General features: G+C 38.4%; 5 protein-coding genes across 8 annotated transcripts in view; 1 reads left to right on the forward strand and 4 right to left on the reverse strand.

The window, feature by feature from the left end:
* Positions 1-1,807, reverse strand: part of si:ch1073-396h14.1 (disintegrin and metalloproteinase domain-containing protein 10) — a 17,483-nt gene extending 15,676 nt beyond the window's left edge. The window contains exons 1-4 of one of the 2 annotated variants that reach the window (XM_057325053.1): positions 1,673-1,807; positions 1,402-1,549; positions 1,192-1,310; positions 344-499 (exon numbers count right to left, since the gene is read on the reverse strand). In XM_057325053.1, coding sequence (XP_057181036.1) covers positions 344-499; positions 1,192-1,310; positions 1,402-1,549; positions 1,673-1,745 — 496 coding nt within the window. In that variant the 5' untranslated portion in view covers positions 1,746-1,807. The remainder of the gene's footprint in view (positions 1-343; positions 500-1,191; positions 1,311-1,401; positions 1,550-1,672) is intronic. The other variant, XM_057325054.1, reaches the window with a different exon arrangement.
* Positions 1,808-3,732: 1,925 nt separating this feature from the next.
* Positions 3,733-10,517, reverse strand: safb (scaffold attachment factor B). Its single transcript, XM_057326024.1, has 21 exons — positions 10,231-10,517; positions 9,741-9,828; positions 9,588-9,652; positions 9,277-9,504; positions 9,147-9,200; positions 8,759-8,807; positions 7,625-8,036; positions 7,266-7,312; positions 6,619-6,716; positions 6,388-6,537; positions 6,117-6,214; positions 5,988-6,031; positions 5,813-5,895; positions 5,580-5,725; positions 5,130-5,420; positions 4,910-5,044; positions 4,753-4,795; positions 4,577-4,677; positions 4,420-4,478; positions 4,290-4,344; positions 3,733-4,194 (listed from the first exon to the last, which is right to left on the reverse strand). The coding sequence occupies exons 1-21, from the start codon at positions 10,381-10,383 to the stop codon at positions 4,074-4,076; spliced, it is 2,520 nt and encodes an 839-aa protein (XP_057182007.1). The 5' UTR covers positions 10,384-10,517; the 3' UTR covers positions 3,733-4,073.
* Positions 10,518-13,433: 2,916 nt separating this feature from the next.
* On the reverse strand, positions 13,434-22,020 carry malt2 (MALT paracaspase 2). 3 transcript variants are annotated; one of them, XM_057326330.1, is made up of 17 exons: positions 21,801-22,020; positions 20,486-20,624; positions 20,240-20,406; positions 19,637-19,767; positions 19,399-19,549; positions 19,134-19,321; positions 18,943-19,039; positions 17,608-17,652; positions 17,471-17,512; positions 17,181-17,384; positions 16,520-16,697; positions 16,011-16,085; positions 15,813-15,940; positions 15,558-15,707; positions 14,636-14,793; positions 14,420-14,557; positions 13,434-14,075 (listed from the first exon to the last, which is right to left on the reverse strand). In XM_057326330.1, exons 2-17 carry the CDS (start codon positions 20,620-20,622, stop codon positions 13,650-13,652), a joined length of 2,415 nt encoding a protein of 804 aa, XP_057182313.1. In that variant the 5' UTR covers positions 20,623-20,624; positions 21,801-22,020; the 3' UTR covers positions 13,434-13,649. The 3 variants fall into 3 exon arrangements, with proteins under 3 accessions (XP_057182313.1, XP_057182311.1, XP_057182312.1); XM_057326328.1 differs by having other exon boundaries at positions 21,763-22,020; XM_057326329.1 differs by having other exon boundaries at positions 20,486-20,627; positions 21,763-22,020.
* A 196-nt stretch (positions 22,021-22,216) lies between these two features.
* On the reverse strand, positions 22,217-23,537 carry mrpl54 (mitochondrial ribosomal protein L54). The gene is made up of 3 exons (XM_057326331.1): positions 23,384-23,537; positions 22,776-22,932; positions 22,217-22,672 (listed from the first exon to the last, which is right to left on the reverse strand). The coding sequence occupies exons 1-3, from the start codon at positions 23,490-23,492 to the stop codon at positions 22,540-22,542; spliced, it is 399 nt and encodes a 132-aa protein (XP_057182314.1). The 5' UTR covers positions 23,493-23,537; the 3' UTR covers positions 22,217-22,539.
* Positions 23,538-23,775: 238 nt separating this feature from the next.
* On the forward strand, positions 23,776-25,198 carry fam32a (family with sequence similarity 32 member A). The gene is made up of 4 exons (XM_057325895.1): positions 23,776-23,879; positions 24,091-24,232; positions 24,420-24,473; positions 24,557-25,198. The coding sequence occupies exons 1-4, from the start codon at positions 23,812-23,814 to the stop codon at positions 24,623-24,625; spliced, it is 333 nt and encodes a 110-aa protein (XP_057181878.1). The 5' UTR covers positions 23,776-23,811; the 3' UTR covers positions 24,626-25,198.
* The last annotated feature ends 2,489 nt before the right edge of the window (positions 25,199-27,687 follow it).

Genomic DNA, 27,687 nt, shown 5'->3' on the forward strand with positions numbered 1-27,687 from the left:
ATTTCATTTGTTGAAACTGTTTAGGTCTAATTTGGTCTTATTTTGTGATCGATATCAGACAACAGAGGAATGTTATAAGCAGGGAAAATAGTAATTGCATAATGTAACCGAGTGCAGTTATAACTTCAAACTGCTGTTATGTGATGTAAGTTTAGCATTAAATACTAATAATATTATCCTCACATTCAATAAAAGCGTCTTAAGTTATAATTGAACAAATGTAAAAACCACCAAATCATAATTCACAAAAGATATACAAAATATGCAGATATTTGTACATTTTGCTGAGACGATATCACATTTGATGCTCTGCCACGAAAGAATTAGGTTTTGAATCGCTTACCCACATCGTTTTCATGATAAATGATGGAATGATGCTCTGATTTGCTGGTTGTGTATCTGTCAATGGGCTCCACATAGAACGTGCCATTGGCTGTGGTGATGGAGCCTTCGAATTGACCCTCACGAACAGAACCGTGACAGGAACCATCACTCTCATCTTTAAAAACGAAGCAAAGAAAATGTCAGAAAGTCCACTTAATTTTAGAAACTGTATCATGACATTTGGTCAAAGAGACTAAATTTGATTTAAAGGTCCAATGTGTGATTTTTTTGGAGGATTGACAGAAAGGCAATATAATATACATAACTATGTCTTCAGAGGTGTATAAAGACCTTACATAATGAAGCGTTATGTTTTTATTACCTTAGAATGAGTTATTTCTATCTACATACACCGTGGGTCCCCTTACATGGAATTCATCATGTTGTTTCTACAGTAGCCCTAAATGGACAAACTGCTCTACAGAGCGCGTTTCGTAAATACATTATCTCCTTTATGGGAGGGGTGGAGTGAGCCGTTGGTTGCTATTCGCAACCTCATCACAAGATGCCGCTAAATATCATACACTGGACCTTTAAGTGACCATGTATTTGCCAGTAGCAGTCCGCATTATTTGGAACTAAATCACTGACAAAAAGTATAAATGTAAACCTGTTACTAAAATCTGAGCAGCATGACAATGAATAGAAAGAATGACATTTAAACCCTACACCCCGAACCCAAACTCAACAACCTCATTGACAAGAATGCTGTTCCAACATGCATGTTTGAACACCTACTTGGCAAAATCGTGGTCTTTGTTCGAATGTGATAATGTTATAAAAAATAAATGTTGAAACATGTCCCACCTTGGAGTTTTCCTGAGAATATGTGGGAAAGATCCCCCAAATACGTTTTATTTTCTGACTGGACCTTGAAATCCTCTGTAAAGCCGACGATGTCTCGCTTGAGGCGCAAGTGGAATACCCTACAACAAATGCAGTGCATAACCAAAGGGTCATATATTAAAAGTGTTGTTAAACCAGTGTATATCTGAACGCTTGAAATGTCATCAGTACCTTTCAAATGCGTTGAAGTTTAGGTGAAGCACTCGATCGCTCAGATGAGTTTCCCGTTTGATGCGCTGGTGCTGTTGCTTTAAAAGTTCTCGATCGTACGACAGGCCTTCATAATGCTTTATGTATTTGCTGATGTCTTGTAAAGCTTCTGAAATATTAGATAGATAGATAGATAGATAGATAGATAGATAGATAGATAGATAGATAGATAGATAGATAGATAGATAGATAGATAGATAGATAGATAGATAGATAGATAGATAGATCTTACCTGAAGAATGTCCTTTAGATAAAATAAAAATAAGCAAGAAAATCTTGGAAGCACTCAAAAGCGTGGCTAGCATTTCTCTTTCTTATCTCAATGGGTGTTTGGAAACACCACAGACAGGAATGCTTCTAGCTTTACATGTTCTTACTAGTCATCCAGACTTGTTAGTATGGAGGAGGGTCACATTTTAGAAGTGCAATGAGAATCTTGAACGAGTGTCGCTTACATGTGTATATTTGTGCTGAACTTTAAGAGTTACACCGTGTAGGGGGTCTTGAGTCGTATAATTGAATTGTTCTGACACAAAAATGTGGAAAAAACTGGAGAATAGACTTGGAAAACACCCCAAAAACGACTTCAGGGGGGACCTGACATTCACTTGAGTGTATTGCAATTGAATTACCAGATCTGTGCAGCTCCACACGTGTGTTGATGTATCTGAGGCGAACGTGTGCCAATCCAAACAACCAGACATGGTTTGGGCCTAAAATATTTCTTTTGTTTTGTTTGAATCGTTGATACTGAGCAAAAATTGAACATCTTGGTTGAAGAATATCTTTCATGGAAGGCCTCTCTAGGGTGAGCTTGACCCCGCCTCCAAGATCCACTCCTGGGATATGATTGGCCAACGATGCACGATCTGATCTTGATTCTGTGACATCATTTAAGAGAAAGTTACTTTAGGACATTGTTGAACTGAAACTTCCAGGTCACCAAAGACATAAGCCACTACACTTTCTCTAACTTGATTTTTCATCCATAATGGGATTTTTATCGATCATGTCAACCAATATTCAGAAAAATGAACCAAAACCTGTCTGGAATATTTTGCATGCTTGCTTTTGAGTATGTAGCACATTGTACGCAAATTCCTCTATATTATATGGATAATTTCAAGACAGCAATGGCCAACATCTCTTGTACAGTTTATGGTCTCAATTACTAAATGATTACAAAAAAATAAACGCAGATGTTGAGACAACATCGCTCCCTAGCTTGAGATTTGTGTAACTTCTATATTTTAAGGAGCAAATCACATTGACTGTATGGAGGACTAAAAATGACCTAAAATACAAATATATGTAGAAACAAAAAACTAAATAGGAATTAAAATTTGTTAATTCATATAATTTGTCAAGACCACAATCTACGTATTTAGTTCCACATTTGTTTATTCATTTCTGCATTTATGTATAATGAATAAGCATCCAAATGAATCATTCAGGAAAATATTTTCATTCACTAAATTTTCCCCATATTACATAATTTCTGAGATGGGAACTTGGGTGTTATTATTAGATGGTAGTGATGTAATGCGATTTGATTTACACACTTTCTTTGATCTTTAAAACGTGACGTTTTGTGGCAAAGGTTGATGTATTTATGGTTTATTAGATTAAAAGTTACAGTCCTCCTACTGCATGAGTAATAGAAATGTGTTGAGAAAGATGTTGCCAAGCAGCTGGTGAATGTGATTCAGTATTTAATTTAACTTCTAATACATTAGATATTGCTTAATCCTAAAACTTGTATCTGACAGAGAGTGTGATACCACACATTATTTTCACTTAAATATTTCAGTCAACATGACTCAAAACTTACATAAACAAACCAATGATAACATTATATATTAATAAAGAATCAATATTAAAAAAAATGTAAAAGTAAAATGTTACTTCCTTTTTGACGACTTATACTCTACACACATTTTAATATTACAATTGTGCAGTGTATTGTGCTAAGTGAGCCACCTAGTGGAAAGACAATGCAAACGATTTCTATTTACAAAAATCTACCTCAAAGTTATTTTAGTTTTCTACAATTAAAACTTTGAAAGCGTTTTTGTTTATCGAAATCAAAAATATTGGCCTAAAATTATTGGAAAAAAATTAACTAAGCACTAAAAATATAATAAAAACAACTAAAAATTAATCTTATATAGTGACAAAAAATAAACAATAACATGACAAAAGCATATAACAAAAAAATAAGGCAATTCAAAATAATAAAACTAAATTCTGATCTACCTAAACATGATCGTAAGAAGTGAATGGTCTTTGGCGTAAAGAAAACTCCACAATTATTTTATTGAAACACGTCAAAAAGAATTGAACATCAACTTTTACCATGGTTTCATTTGAGCGGCGCATTCCTGAGCATTAACCGAGTGCAACACAAACAAAAAACCAGACTAAAATCTTAGGAGATGATGAATCAATGGAGGGGGCGGAAAAAAAATCTAAAGAAAATCGACACATTCTTTACACAAAGCAATTAACTTCCTGTTTGTCTTTACACCATGGAAAAATTAGACTTTAAAAATACAATTACAAAGCTTGATGGGCAATGTACAAGCTGCAGTGTTTTTGTAAATGCACACGAACTACAGACAAAAGGGAAGAAGTTAATAGCGCCGACCGAAGGCTCCGCCCCCTTGCATTCCGCTGCCCTGCATCAACTGGTTTGGTCGATTTAAGGCTCCTGAGAACGACTGGGACGTTCCTGTCGGCATGTACCCGCCACGGCTGAGGAGCACAAAAACATTAGAGCAGTCATTCTTCACCCCTGATATTTACATTAAACACAACATCCAAAAGACAACAAGAGTAAATTTCAATACCCTGCGATTCCTCCTCGCATCATGTGACCTTGTCCCGCGACACCTCGGTCGCCACCTACACAAAATAACAGTTAAAAGAAAGGAAATAATGTGTGACATCATCTAACTTAATGGGCAATGTCAGACAAACCTTGCCAGTTCCTGTCTCCATCCATTTTACGCCCAGGTTCCCAATCTCTGTTGTCACGACTGTGAACATTTAACAAAATATCGGTTTAACCGCATCAAGACAAATCCGATTCGAGTCTCATTTGTTAAACTAGGTAGAGAGAGATGAATCCACTAACCTGCCAGCCATGGGCCTCGAAGGATTCATTCCTCGCTTGTCGTAACTGCCGCTCCAGTTATCGCGACTGTCTCTGCCATGTCTGTCGCGATCCGAAAAGTGCTGAGAATTGAAAGAAGGATCAGACGCCGTCCGATTCCAAAGCACCAAAACTAACATGTGTGGAACGTTTCTTACCTGGTTGTCTCTGTCTCCAGGCATTCCACCTCTGTTGTCTCTCCTGCAAGTAACACAAAAATCAACTGCAGTGCTTAAAAATATAAAATGTAAACGAAAAAAAGAAATTCATTGAGGCATGTGGACGTGAGACCCTGGGATGAGAAATTTGAGTTACCTGTCCATCGTGTCATCCTGATAGCGGCTGCGATCCCTGTGATCAATGTCCTGGTAGCGTTCTTGCCGTCCCAAATCGGATCGTCCGTAGCGATCGTCCATGGCCATTCTCTTCATCTGCCAGTCGTCTTTTCTACTAAAAAAACAAACAAACATTTAAGTGTGTTGCAGCAGCATTAAATGTCAAGAGATTTCCCATAAAAACAAAAACCTCCCCATACCTGCTATCCATATCATAGGGCCTCTTAAGGGAACGGCGTTCCTGTTCAAAGCGCAGCTGTTCCTGCTGTCGTCGCAGCTCTTCCCTCTCTCGATGAATGCGCTCTTGTTCGCGCCTTCGCTCGTACTCCACACGGATGCGCTCGCGTTCCAGGAACTCGCGCTCCATGCGGTCGGCATCCAGCCGCTGCTTCTCCACCTCCAGCCAGTTACGTTTCCTCATCAGCCGCTCCCTCTCCTCGCGTTCCCGGAACAGACGGATGCGCTCGCGCTCCGAGCGGCTGTCGCGATCTCTGCAAAATAACACAATAGGTTGAGAACTTGCTTTGTGCCTCTAAATTACGTGATATATATTTTCGGTTAATCGGGCAGATGTCTAATGTTGTTCTTTCGGCACAGACAATTGTTTGCTTTGCTAACAATAAACCAACAAAAATAAAGAGAGAATTTACCCAGTGTGCCTACGCCTCTCCACCTCTCTAATCTCCCGTTCCCTCTGCCTCTGTCGCTCTCTCTCTCTCTGCTCTTTGATCTGGTCGAAGGACAAAATGTCCTTCCTTTCTTTGCTGGAGGACTTGCGGTCGCGACTCTTGGTGCTCTGTGGCGAAAACAAAACAAGCAGGGTGTCATTTCAACGGTGCTTTAATATGAGCTCGATACAGTTGCTAAGTAGCAAAAAACATACTCGTTCTTTGCTTTTGGTCTTGACGCTGATGACTGGTTCTCCTTTCGACTTGTCCATGACAACTGTCCTCTCTCCACCATGTTCTGCAAAAACAAGATGGAACCATATTTGTGCACAGCGCTAATTTGAGCCAACATAAAATGGTATGTTCATAATCGGACAACTTTCTTATTACCTTTATCCTCAGAGATTCCAGATTTCTCATCCTTGTTCTCTGACCTGTATAAACGTAAATACGTGAGACCGTTCCATTCATGTGAAATTGAGAAATATCTATAAAAACGAGTGTTGAACTATGGCGTACTTCTCAGTTTTAGAGTCGGAGGAGAGTCTTCGGTCACTCCCAGACTTCTTGGTGTCGCTTTTGTCGGCAGGCTTCTTTCCAGCAGGTTCGTTTTTAGCCTTAAAATATACAAGATATAGAACAATTAATCAATGGACGCCTACGGCAGGATTTCTTAACTATAAGTTGCATGATGGACACTCATTTTGTCACATCAAACTCAATTCATTTGCAGCCTCATGTAGCGTCAACTTGATTACGTAATGTTAATAGCTTGAAAATAAATTCATACTCTTTCGACAGAAATCATTCTCCCATGCAGTTCGGTTCTGTGCAGATGGTCGATGCAATTTGTAGCTTCCTCGGTAGAGCACATCGTAACGAAACCATAGCAACGAGCTCCTGGGCTCCGCGCGTTTGTTACGACTTTAGCGCCAACGACCTGACAATTCGGATACAGATAAAACGTTAGCGTAAGCTTATTGACAAAATCTCAATCTGAAGTTTGCTCTTGCACTCATACCTTGCCGTATTTGCTGAACAGGTTCTTCAGATCAGTCGCTCTGGTGGTTGAAGAGAGTCCGCTGACCCAGAGGTTCCGCCCGCTATCAGCAGCGCTACCTGACGGGTCACAAGATCAATAAGGAAAGTCAAGACTCTTTGAAAATAAACTTTGTGTCTGGCCAATTCCATGCCAACCTTGAAAAGAAATACATTTTTACCAAACATTTTCACCATACTGATGGATAAGATGTCCATATTTGGTGGTTTAAAAAGTTTTTATAGCATTTTTTGTTTTTTATTGTTTTCCATAGTCAGGTAAATGAATTGTCACATGCATAACAGTTAACATGAAAATTGAAATATTTTATGTTCTATAAAAAGTCAAGTTGTTGGGTATCATTGCTTCTGGCTCGCCCTATTTTAATTCAAAGAAATTCTACAAAGTACGTTGTCTCAAAAATGTGCACCCTTTTTTTGTCACATCCATTACCTATTAATTTTTCCTTCTTTTAAAATAATAAACATATTTTTCTAGCGTCTGTACTCTATCATCAGAGGTTTCAAACATATGATTCAATATATCGGTACTAAATACACTTCAAGTTCTGACTAAAAATGTCACGTCCATAACGCTGGAATTTCCCATCTTTTTAACTGCAAACCAACCTTTGTCATCTTTCGACTCGGACTTGCTTGATTTATCCTCATCGCCACTAGAGAGAAAAAGAACAAGGTTATAAGAAATGGAATGGGCGGTTTGAGTATAGGCAGAGTTTATTACAAATACCCACCTAGCGAGGACACAACCTCAAGCAGTGAACGAAAACTTAGCTCATTTGGATACTATGCTTTGATGGCAACCAAATATCTGGTGCGTTACTTTTTGAAAAGACAAGGGGAAAAAATGACACAATGGTAGACAAAATGCGCAGTCGATTACACCTCCCAAGAGCACCCACACTTGTTAACAAAGGAGCCAATGAAACAGAGAAAGCCATTGTACTAGTAGACAGAAAACAACAAACCTCATTTTCTGATCATCACCCTGAACAGAGGACTCTTTCGCTTCGGCTGCTTCAGTCTTCGTGCATTCCTCGACGCCTTCTTTTGACGGTGTTTCCAAATCAACCGCGCTTTCGATATCGCGCGTACCCGTTTCGCTAGCGTTAGCGACCTGAGCGGAAGCGCTCTCAGAGTCCACCAAATTGTCCTCAACGTTTTCTTTGCTCGAGGATTCAACTTCGGTTTGCTCCGTCGTCGCCGCTTCGCAGGCCTCGGGCTCCGTTTCCAAATTGCCGGCCTCCTCGGCGCTAGCAAGCACATTGTCTTCCTCTTTGTGAATATCGCAGACTGAAGATCGTTCGTCTTCAGTCGGCTCTTCGGCGGAGTCTTCCTTAAGCGGCTCTGATATACAAGACCCCGCTACTTTCTCACTTTCTACGGATGTAACAGGAATAGAATGGCACAGAGTTTAATCACTTCTGAGACATTGCAATGGTTATCGTGGAACTGGCAAGGCTGGACTAGGAGGTGACCCTTTCCTTCTCATTCACAAGGCAGGCTAGCCTATAAAGAGACTGGAAAAAACCAAAGCGAGAACAAGCAACTAGCTTCCAGACAACAGATTTCGTTTCACCTGCCCTCAAAGCAAAGAGCACCGCCGACCAGATCCGAGCGTCCGTTGTTGGCTTGTACAGAACTTGAAGCGTCCGTGATACGAGAGAAGCCGTCTGTGTTGGCTTTACTGGAAATGGATTCTTTTGAATCAAGCAAATGGTCCTTTAGTGAAATCTCCAATTAACAAACTTTGAGTCCTACAGAGATTTGGCTTCGGCGTGATCCGTTTCTTCTCGTCTTCCCGCTGATGTCTTCTTTAAGCAACCTAGAAACACTACATTGCATCTGCAAGAGCTGTTTAAACCAACCTGACGTGCTGACTGAAACAAAGATTGCTGGCTCTCTGCATCGCCGGATGATGTCATGATTTTAATATGAGTATATTAAACGATTACATGAATCTTTATGTTGTCGGCAACGCAGAAAGACAGTAATCCAACTTTGGATTTCCAGTCTCTTTCCCTGAGCTTCCTGATACATTAACTAAACTTTAGCTCTTCACCCTGACTTGAACGGTGTGTCCAGAAGACTCTATACAGTACCTTTGTCGCTTTTTGTATCGTCACGTCCATCCTCTCCGTTATCCTCCTGCTAAAGATGAGAACATGCGTTACGCAGAGAACCCCAAAGAAGCATGGGATCAAAACGTGTATGGTTTCTTTGAGGCCAAGATACTTCCTATTACATGGATTAAATACGCAAACACTTAATAAACAAGCCTAATTGAATAAGTTCCTGACTTCCTCAAAATGTTGGCTCAACCAATGGCGTGAGTTTGTCGGTGGGATTCTGTTTGGTTGAACAATGGCAGATGGGAGTATTGAGCTAACCCTCAAATGTTGAATTTACACACCCCAGTTTACATTTTTTTTTTCAGGCTGATTAATACAACAAAAGAATCACAGAACCAAGATCTGCAGCCATTAGTACCTGCTTATCCGTTTCATGGTTCTCTTCCACAACGGTGTCCTTTGCCACCATTTCCTAAAAAAGCCAAAAAAAGTCATCCAACGTGCAATAAAATGTAACTCCAAAAATATAATAAATCACCAAGTCTCACCTCCTCCATCTCAGATTTGCTCACAACAGCATCGCCGACTTCCTCAGCATCGCAGTTATTTGCGGAATCCTCCTTCAAACAGTCCTCGTTCTCATCATCCAAAATGGTGTCTGGGAGCTCCTCGTCATATTCATCTCCGCCTCCATTTTCCATATCAGCTTCATCCAGAACGTTCATGTCCATGATGTCCATTTCGTGGATGTTCTCTGGGATACCATCTGGGTCGTCCTGAAAGATACAAATGATGTTTAGGCCACGTAGATCAACGCAAACCTGTTATGTATTTTTGTATTAAATCTCATATTGGAGACCTGGCCGTCGACCGAGTCTTCTTCAAGTGTGCAGTCTTCAGTTTCGTCGTTGTCTTGCCTTTTACCTGCAGACATCAGATGGCATTAGGTTTAAAACTAAAACTTGGATAAAACACCAATGTCAGTAGATGCACAAATGCGCCTCAATTTTACCTTTGGAAGTTCGGCGAGGGGTTTTCTTAGGCGTGATCTCAAGATGTACAACAATTTCATCTGGGTTGCCTCCTTCTTCCTCGATTGCCTGAATTGAAAGTGAATGTTATGTAACAAAACACAGCACGCACACGCGAGTTGTCCATTTAGCTATTATGTAAAGCCAATTTTCTCTAAAATATTAATTTGATAACAATGCTACTAAAGATTGGAATTCAACACATGCTACATATAAATAGTTTTGCATCTCTGTTACATCTACTTGTATGATAAACACCTATATAGAGCGAAACTATATCCCAAAAAGACATAGCAGCAGTAAAACTGGAGATTGTCATTGTATAAACAGCACGTGCATATCGCTTACTGCAATATCTACGTACGACCACACAGAACCTCTGCAATTTCACGTAGGTGACGTCAATGCATTAAGAGTTGCACATGTCTAAGGAAATGTTGTTCAATTAATATATCAGAGGGGTTTTCTTGCCTTTTTGAGTCTCTCTGAAAGCAAGCTCTTATTGCCGCTGATGTCGAGGTTTCGGCGCTTCAGCTCGGCCTTCAGATCGATGACTCTCAGCTCTGATAGCTTTCGAACCCCCGGCTCCACGGGACCTACATCTGCGGCAGACGAGTCCGACATGCTTGCAGGTTGTGAGGATAAGACGGCAGATTCTGAATTATGAATCTCTCCCCCACGCACAAACACCAGATATTAGATTCAGTGCTAAAACACCGATTCTCGAAGCAAAATGGCGCAGCAGATCGGCGTTTTGCGCATGCGATCGCAGTGGTGCAGTTGTGCACATGCGCGCAGGCGTCTTACTAAATGCTTGACAGCAGAGCGGCGAACATTACATTGCTTTGTACATTGTTTTATATTTAGAAAAATATAATTTTTGTTTACATTTTTTAAAATAAATTATAATTTTGTAGGTACTGCACATTTATATATATTTATACCACGGCGCTGTTGAATGCTTCAATCTGATTGGATGACAAACGTTCTAAGCGAGTATGCATTAACTTTCAGTAAATGCACACCTATGAAGGTGTTCCAGGTCTGCTGACCGCATTACAGCGACATGTCACTTAGCCAAGTTTAAACAACAGAAAGTTATAGTGTAGACAGGCCATCACTGCACACAGCACCCTGCTCTTGATCTGATGTTTATAATGTCAAACTTTACTGTTAACGGAAACGTGTGCAGTTTCGTTTCAATAAACAAAGCATTTCAAAAACAAGAAATACATATTCTGAAATCGAATAAATAAAATACCTAAATAGAAACACAAAATGCATTAATAAGCCTACTGGTTCGCTTTCCTCTTCATGCTGCTTATAACTGATAACAAATGTATTTGATAGACCTACTCTTTCAAAAGTTTGCGTTATTATTTTAACTGCTGAAGATAGAAACAATACGAGGAATAAATAATTTATTATCACTGGCTTTTCTGTCACATTAATGCAAACAGGCAGGTGAGCGCGCGGTCTCTCGCTCTGGTGTTTCGAGTCTGACGTCATCACGCAACCGTGTTTTTTGGCCATTTTATCAATCATAGGTAGTTTAGATGGTTAGAGTAAGGTTAGAGTGTGGGTTAGGGTAAAGGCAATTCGCATACTATCCGTCCTAAATAGTATTCGAAAATAGAATTAGTATGTCCCAAATCGTAGTATGTTGAAACGAGTATTCCAAAGATTCCCGGATGGTCTACTACTTCCGGTAAAAATTCTACAAACCGCGAGTAGGCGGAGTTAAGTGACGCTCCACTGCATTAATAAAATTAAATAACTGACGCGTCACTAAATTAATGAATATAAGCACAGAGTTAACATTACATATGAAACAATGAATGAATAAATACTGAAATGGAAAGAAGAGCTGTATTTTGATGTGTGTGACAGTTAATGGCCACAATGTTGTCTAGGCAACAACGGCCACTTCCGTTTCCTGTTAGTATGTCCCAGTGTGTGCATATTGTTTTGCTACACACTAAAATGTATATACTTTTCCATAACAAAAACAGTACATACTTTTAGTACATATATATGAGTAGGCGAATTTGGACGCAGCACAAGAATTTTGTTAAAACCAACAAGCCACGCCCACGGATCTGACTCGAAACACCAAGGTTGGCCCTGTCCCAAATGGCGCACTCCGGTATTGTGGACCTCCTCTGAGTCCACACTTGATGACGTCAGGAAGTGCAGACCTATAGGGCACTAGGCACGAGTCCACAAGGGTACATGGGAGTGCATTTTGGGACAGACTTGAGGTCATCACACCGGAAAGAGCAAGCGGTGCTTTCTAATCTCTCTCGCGGTACTTTGTTGTCATTCGCTGATCAGTCTGCGCAGTGCCGCGTGAAGTCGACCACTTGTTGTCCCATTGTAGTTATATGGGACAGGAGCTGCTGGTTTTTATTGTTCAGTATTTCATATGTTGATATACCACCCGAGCATTATACAATAGATACTTATGTTTGTAATGCATTCATTTGTCATGACGTAAATGCAACTGCTTATGTATATGTATTTATTTGTATACACTATTCTTCTGTATACACTTCTTAATATGCATATATGTTGTTATTTAATATTTCTCTATAATAAAGAAGCTGTGTTGTTCAGCTTTACAGAGGCCAGAGACAACTAGATATAGATCTACAACAAAACATATTACCTTAAGTAAGAAAATGCACTGCATTAAAAGTTTTTATTCTTGAATAGCTGGCATAATAGAAAATAAATAAGCAATAATACGAAAAAGTAACTAATTAATAAATTCATTTTGAATTTTATCAAAACATACATTTAAAAATGTATCCGTCATGTTTACGTATATGTCTGACATCCACGACACTCCTCCCATCCGTTCTGTGATTGGGCGCTCGCAAGGATTCCTGGGTAGGGGACTTCAGTGGAGTCTGTGTCAATGCGGGCTTCACCGAAGACCGCATCAAGGGCACAAAGGAGGCGCTCGTGAGCAGACTTCTGAGCTCTAAAAAGACAAATGGGACACACTACAGACTCGTAGACTTGGCGAGAACGCGCAATTTAAGTCCACGAGACAGCAAGTGTGCCATTTGGGACAGGGCCGTTTTATTGAGCGCCCTCGCTCTCTCCACTCACACACACCACGTGGCTCAAGCTTCCGAGTCCGTTCGCTCTAACTGACGCTTGAAATGAGATGCGCAAGAAAGTAGTCATAACCTCAACAGCGTTTAAAAGAAGATAACATGACAAACATTGAATTTAACCATTTGAACATTGTCCTGTGGTGTGGTATAAGCGGAATAATTGACTCCGGTCCGTTCAATTATTCGAAAGTTAATGCACACCCGAAGTGTAAGTGTATTAACTTTCGAATAATTGAACGGCCAATCATTAATTATTCCTTACATATAATTATTTATAATTATGGTCTGTTGAAAAGGAGAAATGGACCTGTGGGGGAAATGTTTTGTTATTCATTTATATAAATTACCATTTAATTTAGTTCACATTTTTTTTACATTTTACGGGTAAAAGACATACTAGGGATTTTTTATAATATTGTCATTTATTCATTATAATTGTGTTGATTTTGTAATGGTTATAGAAAAACATTGTCTTCGTTTAAAGTTGGTTTACATCTTGGATCCTATTTTGTCATTTATTCTTAAAAAAAAAAATTGTGACATGTTAAATCTGTTAAATAAGTTTATTTGAAAATGTATAGACAATATGAATTATAAACAATACAATAAGGCATAGAAAGACTCTAGGGAGTACACAAATTTTCTCCATTGTACTCCCATTCACAGGATTTAAAACACAAACACTGTCAGGTATAACAGGCAAGTAGAAATACAGCATTTGCACTGTAACATACTCAAAAAGTTGAGATGAAATACTCTCCCCACTTAAAATGAATGTGTTAAGTTGCTGAATTTGAACGGGAGCTCCTCAGCAGCAGCACTAGGCAAACTTTTTGTGTCAGGAGGGTCTTCACACGAAAGGAACTCCGGGCTTATGCTTTCCTCTGGCTCATTCTTAAATCCACATCTTGTTGGTGATTCCATCGGCCTCTGATAAAAGGACCAAGACGTGGATTCGGATCCGATGGAAGAGAAGTCTGTCAAGCCTACGCTAAAGGACGAAGACTCCTGCATGCTGGACATTTGAAGATCTGAGGAGGACGATGCTGAGAAACATTGAAGAGGCCGTGCCTCGTGGAGATTAAGTTTTGATACTAGAGGTTTACCAACGGACACCCTTTTCTCTTCCAAAAGCTCCTCATCCAGATTAGTGTACTTGTAGTGTAGACATACAGTAAATGACAGCTCTTTCTGTGAGAAGAAGTAAAAATTCCATTACATTGTGTTTATATCTATACAATTATGACCATCTCTTCACTTTTTATTCAATATTTTTTAAAGATGCATTAAAAACAGACGTATTCATGTATTCATGTTGCATATGTAATAGATTAGATCCAAATGTCCAATACTCTTCCTTGAGAGTCTGCGTCCTCCAAAGTTCACCTCCAACCCTAGTAAAGCACACCTAAACCAGCTAAAGGTCTTCAGGATTTCTTAAAATTGCTGATTTAACAGGACAGTCGCCCTCGAGGAACAGGTCTGGACACCACTGCATTACATGTTTTGCCCTGCCTATAAAACCAATATCGTACCTGGAGCCTTTGCAGGGCGCTAATACGAGTGAAGAGCTGAGGCTGTTCCAGAGGCTGTAGATCATCCAGGGTTAACAATAAGCTTCCAGCTTCACAGAGACTCTCCTGATTGCTTTGTTTCAGGTCTACTTCAGGACCCTGAAATGGACAAAAATAATCCATTTTGGGACATGAGACTATGAAGCTTTTCTTGGATTGACAATAAAGAGAGTTTACCTCTGTGAAGTCAGAGAGTTGAGCAGAGCAGGACATGATGTCTTTTGGAGTTTCTAGTATCCGTGTGTAGATAATCATGATGTTGGAGAACTCAGCAGCGAAGGACAGCTGTACCTTAACGCCACATTCGAATTTAAGACAGCGACTTTCAGGAAGAACTAGTACAGATAAAACAAAATCACGTCTTATTCATGTTTCCACATTTTACCTACACTGTAAATTTCACATTAAAGTCAATATGAACTGGAAGTTGCGACCAAGTTTTGACGTATTTCAAAGTGAAATAAAATATTGAATGAGTAGAATAGAGGGTATGGTTTGTTTTTTCACTGCAAATTGATTGGCCCTTGTAAAAACGGGCGTGTCATTCAGAAATGTTGATTTGAGAGCTGAAGTACATGTTAGGATTTTAATTAAAAATTACAAATACTTTTTTTGCGACCTGACTTGAATGGATGAATTGTTCACCACAAAACTAGAATTGTGCACTAACAAAGAAATAGGGTACATTTTAATTTCATGGGGACTTTAAAAAAACGCTACCGACTATACTGACAATATAAACTTCTGATACTAAATATTATTTGGATAGGTTATGTGGCAATATTCAATTGAAGTTTATCTAATCCCAACGCTAAAGGGCGGTTTCCCGGACACCTAGTTAAACCTTTCCCAGATCGGAAACAACTTGCACTGACATATCCTAAAATACATCAATGCGACTGTTTTTGTCTCAAAATGCACACGGTAATGTTTGTTTGTAAAGTATGTTTTTAAAAACGTTTTAAATATTCAAATTTAAGGCCTAGTGCTGGCTTTAACTAATCCATGTCTGGGAAACCGCCCCTAAGAGTAAAGCTTGCCATAAAAAAACACAACTGTTAGCCAATAAGCATATAAAGCTAAGTGAGCAGAGTATCACCATGTGCAATAGCCCACTGTAAATTCCTCGTTGATGCCGTGACCTTACAATCCGGGGACTTTATTCGGTCAGTAAGAGCACGGCGCTCTGAGAGATTACTGCGCAGCTCCAGAGCCTGCCGACCTCGGGTGATAACGCATCTTCCCATGTCTGCAATAGCACACAAACATGTTAAACCATGCAAAATGATGTTATCTGCAGCTTAAGCATTAAACCAAAACCAGCGATGGAATGCGAATAAGATTAACCCAGAACCTTCTGCTACTTTATCAAGTAAGACGGTGACCTTCTCCGGCTCCATGAGTCTCTTCTTCAGGAAGCTCATGAAGATTCCATTAGAGAGGTCGTCTTTGTTTACTTCGAATGCTTCGGCGTCAACGCACCTAGAATAGATATATGACGGCTGTAAATTTGATCTGTAAATATCGAAGACATTACTAGAGTGAGACTCACGTTGCGTAGCCAAACACTATGTTTGCGGTAACTTTCAAGGGGCCGGGCTGTGGGATGCTGTCATCGTTCGGGTTTCTGTTTGAACAGCACCAAATGTTGACTGTTTTAAAACTTGTTTGTAAACACATACATATACACAAACTGGGGGTGTCACAATAATGACAATAACAATGATATTCAAAACCATGATTATGGGATATCTTGTTAATTTTACACATAGCGTAATATTGTAAACTATTCAGCACTAATTTAACCAAAACCAAAGTTTCACCTTAGGAGTCACAATGGGTGATTCATTGACCAAATAAAAGACAAACCAGATAAAAAAACGAAATATAGTAGTATTATACATATACTATTATGTAATGGATACCACGATACTGCAGCGACAACAAATTATTTTGGCTACGATAACCGTGTAGTAAAAATTCTGATATCATACTACACACATATAATCAGTTAAATAAACCGAAATGATCATGAACAATGTAAAGCACTACGAGTCAAACCGTTTGCGACACATGTCCATAAGAAAGATGTTCAGTCCCGTCTGGCGTTGTTGCATGCGCTGTAACACGTCCTGCACCCAGAGGCAGTGTTTGGAGGTATATGAGGCCGGAGCATCGATGGGCACCATGAAACTGTTCCCGTAATTCTCATAGCCGTGACCGGCGAAGTACAACAGCCCTGGAAATGACATTCATGCAGAATGAAGCATTGTAAGATATCAAACTGAATGTTTTGAATTGATAATAATTCAATTTAATAAAGAGATTTATTTTGTTCAGTGGTAAGCCTTCCTTGAGTTGTACAATGAAGTAAAAAAGAAAAACATTAAATAAAAAAGGAAATGACCAAGTTCCTCTTGACTCCAACACAAAAGCACAAAACAAAAACCATTATTGATACTACAAATGGAAATTCAGCAGAATACAACATTTGTGTGGGGGGACTGTGGGGGAACTCTGGCAATACAGTATTATATTTCTGAATATGGTAAAACGTGTTCGACAGAGCTGAGAGTACTTCACTTTTTTGGTAGCTGATAGCATTACCAAATTTTCCAGCGTTTTTTATTCAATGTATTATTTGTGCTTTTATCCGAAGCAATGCATTCAAGTTTTACGTTTTTTCGTTGCACTGCAACATATATATAGGGAACCAGCTAACCATAAACTCCTCGATCCAGCAGCAGCAGGAACTCATTGACGGCACTATGCATCTCCTGCTGGTTGAGGTCCAGCAGAGACACGACTTTAAAGTCCAGCTGCCGTAGAAGGTTCATCAACTCGTGCACGTCGGCCATCGGAGCTCTGAGCTGTCTGTGGTGCAGGTAGTTCATGTTCCCGATAAGCAGCGCGACCTTATCAGTGGCTATAATTTGTGTGTGAGAATTGACAAGATTGACATACTGTAGTAGATCTTTCAAAGACATTAAGGACGGTATTTTCATGACATACCGTAAAAATCACTTCTTTGTTTTGGAGCTACATCTGGAGCATCTGTGAAATACAAGTGCGCGTGAGTGACAACAAAACATCATATACTTTACTAAATAAAGATATGTTTGAATGCTAAATAAAAAATATGTGCGTACCTGCTTCAGTCATTTCCCACGAGGCGTCTGAAACCGAACCAGGACCTGAGGGAAAACAGTCCATATTATATTATAGTTATACGGAGGCCAACAAGATTACAAAGCCATGATGCAAGTCTCCATTTAAAGCTTCAATGTGTAATTTTTTGAAAGATCTATTGACAGAAATGCAATATAATATACATAACTATGTCTTCAGAAGTGTATAAAGATCATAAATAATGAAGTGTTATACATTTATTACCTTAGAATGAGCTATTTCTATCAGGGCTGTGCAAAATTCAGAATTTCAGAATTTAATTCAATTAAATGAATGAATTTGAATTGACTCCACCCTACAGGATGTTGAATTGAATTTGAATTGGAATTACAGGAAGTGGAATTGAATTCATTGCAATTCAGAGAAATTCATTCTTATCACATATCAGTGAGAATGTGACACTTTTAACATACATTTTTCATCCTAATAGAAGTACAGACACTAACATTAAGCATACATTAACTTAATGTTGAATAATTAGCAATATCTTCATTTCAAAGTAATCAAATGAAACAATGTTTTGGTAAATGCAATTATCATTTATTAAAGGATAACGTTGTTGCATCTAATGGTCAACAGTTCCTCAATTGTTTGGTCAACAATTTTGAAGACTTGGATACAGCAAGGTATTCTGGGAAATGAAGTGCTATCCTATCATTTTCCACAATTTGAAAGTTATTACAATTTTAAGGATCTGTTTTATAGAGTATGTTTTTAATGTTAATTTGTGGTAAAAAATTGGCCTATTTACTATAATAAAGTATTGTGTACATAAAGTCCATACAATAATATCTGTATGAAATTCATGTTGTAATCATTTGTAATATATACTGTAAAGCTTCATTGTTAAATACACCTTAATTATATATCATGAATTTCTTTGAATTTTATGGAATTCCAATTCTACTTCCTGCAATTTGAATTTGAATTGCAATTCAGCTTCCTGTTTGCAATCTCATTTCAAATTCAAGATTTGAATTGGAATTTAGGGGTCATTCTCAATTCAATTCTGAATATTGTACAACCCTGATTTCTATCGACATACAACGTGGGTCCCCTTACATGGAATTCGCCATGTTGTTTCTACAGTAGCCCTAAACGGACAAACTTCGTAAATACGTTATCTCCTTCGGTAAAGAAGTGAAAACTTACGACATCTTAGTCCCGTGTAGGCCACCATAGTGCTTCAAAAGTGAGGGGTGAAGTGAGTCGTTGGTTGCAATTCGCAACCTTACCGCTAGATGACACTAAATTTCACACACTGGACCTTTAAGGAAACAACTCAAGTGACTCACCTATGTTTACTTGCACCTGATCACTCCACATTTCATGATAGAGGTTGTAGGCCCTGCAGGTGTATGTACCTCGGTGAGCTGTGGTTACACATGGAATCTGCACGAGAACATATAGCCAAACTTTCAACTCACGTTGACTTTACAACAGAGAAAAGAGAGCTGGAATGATAACTTAACACTGAAGGTGAGACCTTTAAGATACTTCTAGTTGAATTTGGCATTGGCTGCTTGTTATGGTACCACTGGAACTGTGCAGGCGGGTTGGCCTGAGCACCACATTCGAGATAGAGAGCATCACCCTCCACCAGTGACTGAGGTCTGGGCTGCTTGGTTATAAGCAAAACGCTAGACGTCGAAGGAAAGTAGCTACTGTTTGAACCTGCAAACACAGATGTTCAAAGACCATTTATATACAAAGGCTTTACGAAACAGTGTAAGGTGGATATATTCACATACCAGCACTTGCGCCTCCAGACCTCAGTATCCTTACGTTGGCCCAGTTGGAGAAGATGTACTTGTCACCAGAACTTACACGACAGATGTAGTGGCCCTGCTGAACAGGATTTAAAGTGCCCAAAACCAATTCTGGGCTGCTGCCTCCTGGCACCTACAGAGAAAGTGAAGATTGAACTATTGGGACACAGACGACAGTCCAACAAATTAGATTTAGTTGCACAATCTTTGTTTACCAGACCTCATCTTTGCCTTTGAACCACTGGTAGGTGAGATCCAAAGGTCCAACAGCTTTGCAGCACAAAACCACAGGACTTCCCTCGGGTACCCGTTGACTGTGTGGATGCAGTGTGATATTGATGTTCTCCATCGCTACAAAAAAACAAACATGCATTAAGATACTATTGTCACAGCCACCAGCCAGAGTACCCTTGTGCTCCACAAGAGGGCACTCCATACCCCACCCGGACTGCCAATTCTTACTACATTTCCCATAAGCCTTTGGACATATTAATCAGTACTGCATCCACCTCTGCCTATTTAAACCCAGTTTACGCACTCATTCATTGCTTGGTATTGGATTTAGTTACAGCTGCTTTTGTTTTGTTACCCAGTTCTCTGTTTTTGTATTGTTTGGACTGATTATCTGTCTATGACTTCTGCATGTTTATGGATTATGCCTTGGATTACCCCTTTTAATAAACTGCGTTTGGATCCTCACCTCTGTGCCTGTGCAAATCGTAACAACTATTTTTTTTTAATTGTATACCTTATACAGTATGTATTTTTTGCATGCACTTTGGAGTAAAATGTCAAATGTAACTCTTATAGAGGAACTGTGTACCATGCATCGTAAGAAATTCGACAGCCTCCCTGTGGTCAATTTTCTTGAAGCACTGCAGCAGGTAACTCAAGGTACAGCCTCTATCCGCAAGGAGGGCGAGCAAGTATCGGCCAGGGCTGCCGCTAGGATTTAACACCTTAAGTGAGCACTCCGTCAAATCCTTTTCGCTAAAAAAGGGAGGATTTATTAACAGGAAGATGTGGCTTAAATGAATTTAAATCATGATTAAATTTACAATGGACTCACCTACAGGAGAAATGTGGCTGTTCGGCCACTGCCCTTGCAAGTTGTTTCCAACCATGCTGTAAATTGTCCAGCATATAACCGAGTCTGGCTAACGTTGCTTCGGTGAGGGTGTTGAGACCCAAATTGCTGTCCTCCATAACTGCTTAAGAAATTACCAAAGCTTTATTTATATTCAACTTTTCAACTAAAATGGCAAGTCTAAAATCAAACGTTGTCTAAAGCTGGAATTTATGGCATCAAATAAACTATACAGTAACATTTTAGTAAGCAGTAGGAGAAATAAATATACATAACACATTAAAGACATCTCAATTTTCTCGTTTGTAAAATCCTCCGTAAAACATTTGTAAAATGTAAAATGACTGTTTAAAAAAAATCCCAAACCAGATAGTCCCAGGACATTTATGGATTGCGAAACAAATGCCTGTAACACCCACACTCTTGTACCACAAAGGGGAAGATGTCACTGATTTCTATTGTGCCCGTCAAGTGTTGACTCAACCTACATCTGTATCAGATCATCTTCATATTTTTATCCCTGATAGCACACAAACATGTTTATGATTTAGAATGGATGTCAAACTGCTCTAAGACGTTTAGCAGATGTTTCTATGTGGCAGATGTTTTTCAGATGTTAAGATAGCTGGATCTTAAAAAAAATAACTGGTCTGATTTTATGGAAATTAGCATGGTTTAACTACAGTAACTAACCAGAGTTTTACTGTAGTGTTTGTAAAGCAATCATAACCATGATGTTTGTAGTAAAACCTTGGTAATACATGTGGTACTCTGCCAAAATGCATAGTTACTATTTAATATAATAAACCATGGTAATGTTCCTAAGGTTAGATAGTATGAGTTAGGGAAGAAAACGCAACTATTAGAAAAGGAAAAAAGGAAGCAACATTTTAAATGAATGAAGAAGTCACAAAGGTTACGAAAAACAACCTCTAAAATCTAAATTTGACGTTCGTGTAAACCTTCAATTCACTACTTTCTATAATAAAAACGGAATACCCACAAAGATCACAAGCAACGTGAAATGCGTGACTGAACGTATATTGCTACATTTGCATTACGGACACGCGTCATGAATTTTACATTTAAATGACCTTACGGGTATACCATTTTAGCTTTCTACACATCGCTTTAGCATAAGAAATCTCGTTATAGACATAAATATATATTTATTATAGGACTATTAAGTTTTCCAACGTGCAAAAAACTAGCTTTTAATAAATACAACATATGATTAAAAGAAGTTAATGTAACGTTACCTGTTGCACGGCAATAGAGACTCCAGGAAGTAACTTACGTTTATCTCGCTGCTTCCTAAATGTAGACTACACAGAAATACTGACAGAGATGCGACGAGCGCACAAACAATATGACGAAAATTAAAGTATTAAAATCAACTGTAAAACACAAGTAACAGTTAAGCTGATGTTATCAGATGTTGAATCTTTCCGCCTATCACGAGTCGTAAATCAGTAAGGTAAACATCCGAGTCCGCTTTTTTGCCAGCAGTTCCTCTTTCTAACATGTATTTGCATGCACGAGCACCCAGATTTTTACTTTCACCTTGGCTCGACCTATAGGAGCAATGCATCGTCATATCTACGTCTCACACTTAACTCATTTTCAAAAAAAATCTATATAATAGCCTTGGTTTATGCAAAAGTTTGTCATAATATTGTTCTAAAACACACCCACACACATTTTTACCTTGGTGATATAACTGATAATGGCATAAGAATTTTATTTTTTTATGTGAAGTGAGTGAGACAAACACACAATGTAATTGATATTGCTCAACAGAATTAACTTTAAAGTAAACACCGTATCAAAATACATAACCATTGATCCTTAGGTACAGGAGCACAGACTAAATAAAAAAGGCTCAAAACTGAGATGTGTGGTAATCTGGCAAAGTTGCTGGACTTCTCTACTTTAGTCTCTTCTGTATTTGTAGTGTTTGTCAGCCGACAAACACATTATGATCTGCGGCCCACATAATGTCCGCTGAACCTGCAGGCAAAAAAAGTCCTCACACCCTACATCTTTTTGCCTTTATGCAGTTTATTATGTCTCCAAATATGCTCCTTTCTTAAAAGCTTCCAGTATTCCCAACTGTCCGGATCCAGTTCGTTGAGTTTTCTAGGTGGACCGAGATCCAGCTGAAACAACCTGAAAGTGTCACAGGAAACACAACTTGGGTTAAACTGCATTCTTTCTCAATTATATGAGAGATTATTAAATAAATGTGATCAAATCAGCACATAATTCATACCATTCTGGATACTCCTCCTTGGGTTTAAGTGAAGGGTCCTCGCCCTGTTTGAAGATGTTGACTCCAACTGCATTTGTGCACAGTCTGACTGTGTCCTTACAGACGTCTGGGCCCTTAAGAGCTTCTTTTACCATTCCTTTGCCTTTCCCTTTGGTTGCTTTCATTGCAGAAAAGAACAAATTAGTTTTGCATTAAATCTATTTTTTTGCATTTAATATCACAAAGATATTTTGTGAATGTTGACATGGCCAGCCAGCAGTGTGACACTGTATCCTACTTTTAGACAGAATCTTGGTAATTGTTTTATAATTGTATTCATATGTCAAACCTTCATGTAACACTATACGTATTATAAAATATACATCGGTCAATGTAAGTGACCAATGACATAAGATAAAATATGCTATTGCCTTTATACATTATTACGAATATTAACATAAACTTAATATATAACCATTCTCCACAGCACATTCTATACATTATATATCACATTATAATGACAACTATATTGCAAATAAATTCATAAATTTGGTCCTCCAAGGTCAGATGTCAACAGAAGCAGGCTAATGTTGACGTCACTAGATAAAGATATCACAGCCAAACCTTACCTGCTTTCTTAGCATAGCCACAGGTCTGGATCATAAGAACGTTTACAAAACGCTCGTTAAAAGAAGTCAAGTTTAACCTCTTAAAAGAATGCAGTACGTGTAGGGCCATTGTGCCTTCTGTGGTCTTCCACCATGCTTGTCTGTCATACGTAAATGTGAGACATACTTCCGGGTGAAAGCGGAACATACTAGATTCCAAAAGATTTACCAAGATTTTCAAATAGCATTTTTTTTCAAACAGCGCAAATATAATTTCTAAACACAGTGTAACACAATAACGACAACAGAATATAAAAGAAACGGATGTATAATTATTATTAAGTGAATTATTCAGTGTAGCTCCTGGCCGCTAGAGGGCAGTAATACTGCGAATAATCTATAAAGACTCTATTTGGACGGCCGTTATTGTTTTACTAGAAGAATCTAGGATGTCGGAATACGCACCTACCCAGAAAGGTGCTCTAAAATTGAAAGGAGTCCAGTTGCCAAGCAAAAAGTATGCCTTAATACATACGTATACTTTTCTAGATATAAAAATAATACATTTAGTAGTGTTTGTTGCGGTGAAACCGGCACGATTACGACTGAATAATAAACGATAGCGGTAACGTTAGCTGTTATGCTAGCTTGCGCTCCGCTGTGTTGTAATGTAAACGTTACTCGCCATAATACATGTATGTTTATTAAATTGTTGTATGTTTTAATAGGAAAAAGAAGAAGGACAAGGAAAGGAAGAATTTAGAGCAGCAAATGCTTGCCAGTCAAACTGAAGAAGAGGGGATTGAGAATGGTCATGTTGATAAAAGGACACCAGCTCAGATGGCGTTTGACAAAGTACAGGAGAAAAGGGTATTAATGGTTTTCTATTTTTATCAGTATGATGTGTTTATGCTATTGTCAAAGTACAATATAAAACACGTTTAGAATAATTAATCCACATCTAAAACATAATTGAAACATTGGAATAGCACATAGTTATGCAATGTATTTATTTTTGTATGCTTTTTGTTAGTAATATATTCTTATTTTATTTTAGCAAATGGAGCGGATTTTAAAGAAGGCCTCCAAGACACACAAGAGAAGAGTTGAGGTATGTAGCTGATCATTTGTTCATTTTTAAGTAACTCGTGTCCATTTTGTATTAATATGTTAAAAACTTTTGTTCTGTAACAGGATTTTAACAGACACCTGGACGCATTGACAGAGCATTATGACATACCCAAAGTCAGCTGGACTAAATAAATTAACTTCTTCGGCTCCACTTTCATCTGGTTGCTGGCAGAGTAATATTATCTGTTATGATGTTACGTTAAATCGCATTCAACCTGTTATGATATTACTGTATATACTTTTTTGTTGAACTTGAAACATTTTGTCTGTTGCCAGAGTCGAGAGGTATTTGTAGATTTGGGTCATTCTACAGCATTTCTTTTAGTAATTGATTTCTTGACACTTCAGATAATACAAGACTGCCTCTTCAAAGGTATTAAGTGTGGTTTTCTTTCACAGTTTTATGATTGCTGATTTGCATCCCAACAATGGCGTTATAGTTGTTTGTCTTTGTACCAATAAATTTAGCTACTGTCATCTAAAAGGGTCTGTTGTAAAGCCATACAATGTGTAGTCCTTCTTTTAAGGGTCTTGATAAGAGATGCATTTTATCCAAGGGTATCAATGTTGCAGTTTAGCTCAGTAACAGCAGGTGGCGCCATTGTTCTTTGTTTTTGCCTTTACCTGCTTTCATGCTGAAGTTGGGTTTAAAAAGTGGCAGAAGGGCCTACTTTTATGAAGACTTAATAAATGAAACTATTTGTTTTTCTTTGCAGTCATAAATTTGAGGGAAAAAGTGAAATTCATTGTTATTAACTAAGTGCTAAACAGCCTTTTGAAAGCAAAGTAATGGGCTACGTAAGAAAACCAATATAGTGCACAGTTTATACTGGTTGCTAGTTTGTGAAACCGTATGCGATATGCAATGAAAATGAATGACCTTTAGTTCATTAAAATGTTTAATTCTAGATTATATAAATTGTTTAAAATCCGTTTTTGCTTGTGGTCAAGCCGAATGCATAGCATTGAAAGTGCTATATTGTGCATTTTGGCAAATAATAATTTGGATAATCTAGCCATTGTATGCATATAAAAAATGCACATAATCTGCCCTCTACACATACACCACTGAAATGGTAATCGTCTTGTAGTATGTATTCTAAACATAGCCCAGAATTCACTTCAATAAGTATCTGCAGGACCTTTGAAATTGTAGCTCCTGTGGTCTCAAGTCAATGAAACCTCTTGTCATAAGAATCCTCAACCAGCTATAAGCACACCAGCCACATGCCTTAATTACAAGGGTCAGGCCACTTAGAGCTCGTGTGCGTGTGCCGGTTCTCCGCGCACATGGAGGATGAACAAACATGAAACAGACAAAACCACATAATCACATTGTTAAATTACACAGTCATAAAATCAAACGTATCAAAGCTCTGCCACAGGGTATAATCATAGATCAGCACGATGTGTCCAAAGCATCAATCACGTTATGTCAACGCATGTTGCTTTATAATGTGGCAAATTATTTTGCTACTAATAATGCAAGCATTTCAGATAGCTGTAAACAGGACGCCCAGTGTGAGTCTGATTGTGAAAATACTTATTTTGCAATTTTATTATGTACTTCAGTTAAATCACAACTAATTACATTATTGTTGAAAGTTAAAGTTGAGTTTGAAAGTAATCATAACATATTGAACTTTAATTGAACATCTGTGTTGTCCAGCACAACTCGAGGACGTTCCAAAAAGCCTCTTCCTGCATGAGCTTCAATATAAACAAGGAACCTTTCCAGGATTAAATTAAATTTTGGATGCCAGACCTTCGAACAGCACAGCATGAAGTCAAATACATTATATTCAAGAAAGAACTAAAAGCAAGCACGTGTGTGGCTGTTTCAATGTACCTTCGCGACAGTCGGACTTAATTTCCCTTTGAGACGATATTTACAACTCCCCAGACAATGCACCCTAATTAGAAGTTAATAAATTACCGTTGCCTTGGTGATCAGGGTGGATTCTTCGGATCGGTGACATTGGATCATGTTAACGTGGTTCTGATGGGAAGGTACAGTACTGATGTTATCTGACTTCAGAGGGTTTAGTCGCTATGTCAGTGTAATTCTTGGGTGTATATTATACTTGCGTCTTATCTTTAGGATTTGAAACATGGGTGGCTTTTTGGCTAGTACCATTTGTGTTTTACATTACAATTCAATTAAATACTTAAAAGATACTTTATACTTGAAAAATTATTACCTAAGTATACAGTCTGTGCACGAATAATAAAAAAGGACATCAAGGAGATCTAAAATGCTGAAATTACTACAGACAATAGTTTATTATTTCATCATTTATTGACCCTCATGTCATTCCAAATCTGTATGACTTTCTTCTAACACAAAAGATATTTTGAAGAATGTTGGTAACCAAACAACATCGGCCCCATTGACTTCCATTGTATGGACACAAAACTACTGAGACATTTCTCAAAATATTTTCCTCCCTTTAAGAGAAAGTGTATTGTTGTAGTTTTTCACTTTGGGTTAGGGGCACACTTGCGTGTCCCCATCACCGAAATTGAAGGATTAATCTTAACTTCTGGCGAGCCCACAAAACTCATCACCCAAGATGCACCGCTGCCTGGTCTCTAATCATGAGCGTGCTGCTGCACGAGCCACAGGAGCTAAACACAGAGCTCGAAACCCACAGACATAATGAAAGTGCTGTAACTGAGATATGGGTTTCAATGAAAAACAGAAGGTTTTTGGAAGCCATGAGAGAAGGGTCTACAGCGTTGGGTGCTTTATATATTCATATTCAATATATGTCATTTAAATGTACTAAAGAAATAATTCACCTCAAAATAAAATTCTGTCATCATCTATAAGCTCTCATGTCTTTCAAAACCTGTATTTGACTCATTTTTCTGTGTAACACAAAATGGAAGATATTTGAAGACAGTGGTTTTGTGTTCATACAATGGAAGTCAATGGGGGCCAATGTTGTTTGGTTACCAACATTCTTCAAAATATCTTCTTTTGTGTTCTGCGGAAGAAAGAAAGTCACAGGTTTGTAATGACATGAGGTTGAATAAATAAAGAATTTTCATTTTTGAGTCAACTATGCCTTTAAAATAGCTTTATGATTTGTTATAATAAGATAAAAATGCAAACATTTCAATAACGCTATACAGGACAGCACACTAGATGGACTGCTGACAACTCAAAGTCTCCCCTTGTTATTGCTCTT

This window comes from Triplophysa rosa, linkage group LG25 (assembly GCF_024868665.1).
Source record: "Triplophysa rosa linkage group LG25, Trosa_1v2, whole genome shotgun sequence".
Lineage (NCBI taxonomy): Eukaryota > Metazoa > Chordata > Actinopteri > Cypriniformes > Nemacheilidae > Triplophysa > Triplophysa rosa.